The sequence below is a fragment of the Sinocyclocheilus rhinocerous genome, unplaced genomic scaffold, assembly GCF_001515625.1.
Source record: "Sinocyclocheilus rhinocerous isolate Xijiao unplaced genomic scaffold, SAMN03320098_v1.1 scaffold528, whole genome shotgun sequence".
In the NCBI taxonomy this organism is placed as follows: Eukaryota; Metazoa; Chordata; class Actinopteri; order Cypriniformes; family Cyprinidae; genus Sinocyclocheilus; species Sinocyclocheilus rhinocerous.
In genome coordinates this window covers 591,781-599,011 of record NW_015634004.1, presented here as the reverse complement: position 1 = coordinate 599,011, position 7,231 = coordinate 591,781, and the positions used below count along the sequence as shown (strand labels likewise).

The 7,231-nt window shown below is 32.1% G+C and overlaps 1 protein-coding gene across 1 annotated transcript in view; it reads right to left on the bottom strand.

Annotated features, from left to right (window-relative positions):
- Positions 1-7,231, bottom strand: part of LOC107744833 (low-density lipoprotein receptor-related protein 2-like) — a 133,525-nt gene that overhangs the window by 99,893 nt on the left and 26,401 nt on the right. Inside the window, exons 6-11 of the mRNA XM_016558655.1 lie at positions 6,632-6,745; positions 6,414-6,530; positions 6,161-6,304; positions 4,002-4,121; positions 3,773-3,901; positions 1,144-1,313 (exon numbers count right to left, since the gene is read on the bottom strand). Coding sequence (XP_016414141.1) covers positions 1,144-1,313; positions 3,773-3,901; positions 4,002-4,121; positions 6,161-6,304; positions 6,414-6,530; positions 6,632-6,745 — 794 coding nt within the window. The remainder of the gene's footprint in view (positions 1-1,143; positions 1,314-3,772; positions 3,902-4,001; positions 4,122-6,160; positions 6,305-6,413; positions 6,531-6,631; positions 6,746-7,231) is intronic.

Here is a 7,231-nt window from a genome sequence, read left to right as displayed (position 1 = left end):
GAGTGTGTGTGTGTGTATTTGTGTGTGTGTGTGTGTGTACGCGTGTGTGTGTGTGTGTGTGTGTGTGTGTGTGTGTTCAGTAATCTGTGAAAAGTCACTTATTAAATTTGAGAAAACTGAGAACCCATGACAGGTGCCAGAGCATTAAATGAATGTATGTGGGAAACATTAATGCCACACACTTAGCCATGAAATATAATAAACTGTGGTCTAAGTCCATTAGGACTGGGCAATACATATATATGATGATTATTAGATTAAGCTGGAACTATAAAACATACCCCCGGTTTCACAGACAAGACTTAAGGCTAGTCCCAGATTAAAATGCATGTTTGAGCTGTCTCAACTGAAAATATCTTGCTCTGACATATCTTTAAAAATGTCAGTTCCATTGTTCTGTCTCAAGATGCACACATGTAACGTTTTCTTCTAAGGCATTTTTATAAGAGCTGCTTAAATATCTTCATTTAACAAAGGCCTAGTCCTGGCTTAAGCTAAGCCCCGTCTGTGAAACCGGGCCATAATGTATCAAATTAAGCAACACTGTAAATATTGTCATTAATTAACTACAGGTTAACTGTATTTAACTTGCATTAAACATCTACTAGAATATAATGGCTGTTTGATGGAAATGACTCAAAAATGCAAATACATAAAAAGTGTCATACAGACATTTACAGTATAAAAGAAGTCTTGTTCAAAAATACAGTCAAATCAGTAATAATGTGAAATATTATTGCAATTTAAAATAACTGTTTTCTTTTTGAATATATTTTAAAATGTAATTTATTTCTATGACACAAAGCTGAATTTTCAGCATCATTACTCCAGTCTTCAGTGTCACACGATCCTTCAGAAATCATTCTAATATGCTGATTTGATGCTCAAGAAATATTTCTTATAATTACCATCGCTGAAAACAGTGCTGCTTCATATTTTTGTGGAAACTGTGATACATTAGATTTTTTTGAGGATTCTTTGTTTAATGGAAAGTTTAAAAGAGCAGCATTTATTTGAAATAGAAATCTTATGTAACATTATAAATGTCTTTACTTTATAAATGCCAGTCCTAATGCTATTTTTTTTTAGCAACTACATGTAACTTCAGAAGGACTGTTGTTGTTAGTCTGTCATCCATTTTACCTTATTTTGGATTGTGTCAGTCCAAAAGACTCTGTGCAGCTGGTAATGGAAGTCCACACCAACAGCGACTCCTCTGTTCTGGGACTCGACCAGGGTTTGAGCGTTGTGTCCGTGGACATCAGCGATCAGCAAGTCTCTCCCGTTGGAGAATATAAGCGAAGGCTCCCCAGCTGAAGATTGCCAAACAAAGTGAATTAATGTGGCAAGCTTCAAAATGACGGATACAGTTTGACAATCTTTGGAGAACTCACATAATATAATGTACTTTTGATAAGACATAACTAATGTGAGAGAGTTTGGGATTGGCTGTGTGGTGCCAGCGTTTGTTATTCATTTCCAGCGCCTGCCAAACAAATGGTTGGGAGGCAGACATTTCAGGAGCTTAATAACACAATGGCATCCAATGCAAACTGAGGCGCTTGAAGAGAGATGGGCTGCAAAAAGCCTGATTAATGGATATATAAGATAACAGTTAACACCAGGAATATTAGTCTCAAAGATACTTATGTGAAAGCATGCAGGAAAATATAAGTAAGTAGTAAGTAAGAAGTAACAGCAAAAATTAAAAACAAATATATTTAATAAAGAATTAATTTAATATGATTTCTTAAGGTAAAAAGTGACACTGACTAAAGAAACACAATTAAAAATATGTGTAAACCTGTGTAAAATATATATTTAAAAAAGAAATTCATTTAATATGATTTATTATGAGAAAAAATACGTGTTAACCTTTGTTATAAAATATATTTAAAATAAATATTAATTAATTGAATTTGTGATAAATATAAGAAAAAAAGGATACTGCGTAAATAAATATTTTTTTAATGTGTAAAACTAATTAAATTTAATAAGATTAATTATGAGAATAAAAGTACAGAGAAAAATTGAAAACAATTTGTTTAATAAAAATATTTAAAAGAAATATTAATTAATCCAATATGACTTATTATGAGAAAAAAAGTACAAAATTGGCTGTGTGGTGCCAGCGTTTGTTATTCATTTCCAGTGCCTGCCAAACAAATGGTTGGGAGGCAGACATTTCAGGAGCTTAATAACACAATGGCATCCAATGCAAACTGAGGCGCTTGAAGAGAGATGGGCTGCAAAAAGCCTGATTAATGGATATATAAGATAACAGTTAACACCAGGAATATTAGTCTCAAAGATACTTATGTGAAAGCATGCAGGAAAATATAAGTAAGTAGTAAGTAAGAAGTAACAGCAAAAATTAAAAACAAATATATTTAATAAAGAATTAATTTAATATGATTTCTTAAGGTAAAAAGTGACACTGACTAAAGAAACACAATTAAAAATATGTGTAAACCTGTGTAAAATATATATTTAAAAAAGAAATTCATTTAATATGATTTATTATGAGAAAAAAATATACTTGTAAATCTGTGTAAAATATATTTAAAATAAATATTAATTAATTTAATTTGTGATTAATATAAGAAAAAAGGATACTGCGTAAATAAATAAATATATTTTTAAAATGTGTAAAACTAATTAAATTTAATAAGATTAATTATGAGAATAAAAGTACAGAGAAAAATTGAATTTTTTTTTTATAAAAATATTTAAAAGAAATATTAATTAATCCAATATGACTTATTATGAGAAAAAAAGTACAAATAAATACAATTAAAATATACTTGTAAATCTGTGTAAAATATATTTAAAATAAATATTAATTTAATTTGTGATTAATATAAGAAAAAAGGATACTGCGTAAATAAATAAATATATTTTTAAAATGTGTAAAACTAATTAAATTTAATAAGATTAATTATGAGAATAAAAGTACAGAGAAAAATAGATTTTTTTTTAATAAAAATATTTAAAAGAAATATGAATTAATCCAATATGACTTATTATGAGAAAAAAAGTACAAATAAATACAATTAAAATATACTTGTAAATCTGTGTAAAATATATTTAAAATAAACATTACAAAATTTTATATGATTTATCATAAAAAAGAACAGAGCTGTAATTCCATTAGGACTGGGTGACAAATATGTATATTTCAAACGTTCACAGAATAAATGCAAATATTTAGCTTGCACTATAAAATCCAAAACAAAAATGTAAGCAACATTTTGATCAACTGTGCATTTTTTAAACTAGATTTTAACTATATTTAAATTGTAACTATAGGCTACAATTGCTTTTACAAGCTGCAAAATATGTTTAATTTTGTCCGTTTAATCTGAATACATGATGTTTCCTAACCATACTGTGAAATAAAAAACAGATTATTTGATGATGTAAATTGGAGAACATTTTACAAGAAACATACATACTCTTTCGGTCTTTCTACTTCAAAATTTCAATTTTTATTTTATGTGTTACTTGCCATTTGTTTGAAATTAATTGTGAAATTTACTAGCAATTTCTGAGTAAAAACATTTTCAGTGCACATTACTTGCATTATCTTATAGCTGTATATTACTGCCATATGGATGGTACTTTGACACTAATCTCTGACTGATAGCAGAATACTTTCTGACTGTAACATTGAAACAAAATAAACTTGAAGTGAATCAGTTACAGCCCTTCATCAAACACAGGGATTGAGTATATACTGTAGGCAGCATATTAGAGGCCTGAAGGGACTCACACGAGGGATTTGCGCGGCAGTATTTGTGCTGCTCCAGAAGGTAACCGTCCCGACAGCTGCAGCGATGGCTTCCGATCCGATCTGCACACAGCTGGTCACACATGCCCCACAGACTACAGTCATCGTAATCTGCAAAGACGTGCACAGAGTACAGGGAGAGTTGATGGCAAGTCACCGGTTTGACTGAATATGAGCAACTATTTGTAATCACCAATCAAAGGTTTTGCACCAATGCATGAGCGGCTGTCGTTTCTGCTGACCACGTATCCCGGCGGACAGGCACAGGTTCCTCCGTCAGGAGAGGAGTGACAGTGATGCTCACAGCTCAGAGATGCACAGCGCCAGATACCTGACACAAAACACAGCCATACAGCACATGAAATGTTAGGAAAGTCTTAGAGGAAACCGAAAATGTACAAAGCGTTAAAGCAAACACAGAATTAAAGTCATACCAAGCCAAAAACTAAGACAGCAGCAATGTCTTTAACAGTGAATTAGGCTAGAATTGTTGTTACTGTTATCTAAAACTGAAACTACACTGTAAAAAATAGTTCTAAATAAAGATTCTTGGAGTACGTTTTCCAAGAAAATACTATTTCATTATTTTCACTTTTCACATTTATTTCAAAGTGTTACCTGCTTTTCTTTTTACATGAAGATATTTTGTAAATTTCTTACTGTAAATATATCAAAACTTAATTTTTGATTAGTAATATGCATTGCTAAGAACTTCATTTGGACAACTTTAAAGATGATTTTCTCAATATTTTGATTTTTTTGCACCCTCAGATTGCAGGTTTTCAAATAGTTGTATCTCGGCCAAATATTGTCCTATCATAACAAACCATACATCAACGGAAAGCTTATTTATTATTCATTATATTATTACAATTAATATTCAGCTTTCAGATGATGTATAAATCTCAATTTTTAAAAAATTAACCCTTATGACTGGTTTTGTGGTCCAGGGTCACATTTGTGAAATTTACTAGCAATTTGAAAGAGTGAATTTTTTCAATGTATTAAAAATCAGTTAGCAGTAAAAGAAATAAAGCTGAAGTAAAATAACATATAAATATTACATTAAAAACAAAAACTTAAAAAAATTGAAATATTTAAGTATTCAAATGACTAAAACTGAAATAAAATAATGTTTGAAATGTTTAAATGTTAAAAAATTGTTAACTAAAAACGATTCAAAACATTTGGTTAATTGTTAATTGCAACTGTTAATTTAATCCTAAATTATGAATAATAATTTAAATAAATAAAATGAAAATAAATAAAAATAAAACTGAACTGAACTGAAACTAAACTGCAATAAAAATAAATAGCAATATTAAAAGAACTAATACAAATGACAAAAGCACATAACAAAATTACTAACATTTAAGCTAAAATTAAAACGTAAACTGAAAATATAAAAATAAAAGTGAAAGCTTTAAAAAGGTGACTATTTAACAAAAAAAAAGTTTTAAGTTGAAGCATTAAAGCAGCACTATGTAACTTTTTCTGTGTTCAAAATTTGCAACATGTATATAATGAGCGAGTACATCATGAATTCATCTTCCAAACCGCGTTTTTGTCTTATTCCGAATCGCCTACTTTTTGATCAGTTCATCAGTAATATTCAGGAAATAATAGATATTGCCCTGCCACCCCCATCCCCGTTGGGCAAAGGGTCGAAATGATCACTTGTTTGTGCTTCGTGAACACTCTCGCCTTGCACGGCGGCACCATTGCGCTGCAAAGATTATTTGAGAGCGCTGCAAAGATTATTAGAAAACTGATCATCATTTCCAAAAGGCAAATATTCCCCTTCAGAGTCAGAATCGGCGAATAACATTTGCAACACATCCTCACGGTACAACTTTTTATTAGCCATTTGGCGATTTTCTCTCACAAATCTCACAGCTTACCCGCACGCTATGAACTGAACTGCTTCTGCATCAATGACACGATAGCTCACTTGCTCTGCTCTTTCCTCAAACACTTTGAATAGGAACGTGACGTAATTTTGGTCTAGAATCGAAGTACTACATGTCTGCCATCTAGTGGTAGGGAATACAAATGAGATATTACACCATATTAGGAACTACAGTCTATTTGATTAAGTATGACGTCTTGTCGCAATTTTGCGACTTTGGCGATTAGAGGGTTAAAATTACTAGAAACTCAAACTGAAATCAAATAAACTAAAGCTACATCGAAATATTAAAAAAAGAGACTAATAAAAATGACAAAAGCACAAAATTAAATCACAAAATAAAAACTGAACATATAAAAAAAGGTCATTCGAAATATTAATTAATACTATAATGGTATATAAACAATACTAAAACAACACTGGCAGGAATCAGCTTTAGTGATTTTTAGGTGGTAACTGACTGCAGTTGCGTCCAGCAGTGGTGTTGGTTTCATCTTCTCCGTCCGGACAGTGTGCCGTCCCGTCACAGAGATGCTCCAGAGGGATGCAAACACCAGAAGAAGGACACGGCCATTCCCCGGGATAACACTCATGCTGGACATTATCTAAACACACCACAAAAAACACCATGTTCAGTCAAGATACTTTCATGTCGTGAAAAACGTGCAATATTTTGAAATATTTAGCACGAAGTAGGACGTTTTAGGGACGCACCACAGCCTCTCTCATCCGCATTGTCCTCGCAGTCATCCTCTCCATCACACAGCCAGACCTGATGAATGCAGCGGCCACTGGGACAGGTGAAGTACGTTCCTCTGCAGGTTGGGTAGGCTGTAGAGAATACATTACTGTGAACATTCACACCACTTCCTGTCACCTTTTTACATTCTTTATGATTGGATTTGAGAAACTGTGGAATGAAATATACATACTGCAGTTCTGTTCATCACTTCTGTCTCCACAATCATCGTCATGATCGCAGACGTATCCGCGAGGAATACATTCTCCATTACTGCACTGAAACTGACCGCTGCTGCACCGCTGGGCTGAAAACAAACAAGAAATATGTCTATCCACAACACAATTTCATCAAAGTTACATAAAGCTGAAGATAACTATACTTGGTATGTTTTCACCACACCAAAGGGTGCAAAAAGGATGAATATAAAAACAAAATTCAGCATACAATACAGTATAATAAGGAATAGGGCTGTCAAAAAAAAATTCGAATTTTGAATATTCGTCGAATAAAAATAAAAAAACCACATTCGAATGCAAAAACGTTGCATTCGAATTTTAGGTCTGCGTCAGCCATCAGGCAGCCTTATCAGTTGTGCACGAAATGTGACGACAATGTAAGTATCATTGCATTTTAATGCTTTTGTTAGCCTATCCAGTTGAACCCACTAGATGCGGCGCTGCTACGTTGTTCATTCAATATATAGCGAAAAACGAGAGCATCAGTGTGGAGAAGATGTTTTATTTACATCAAAACTGAAACCAAGCCGTTCACACAGAACGCATATTTATCA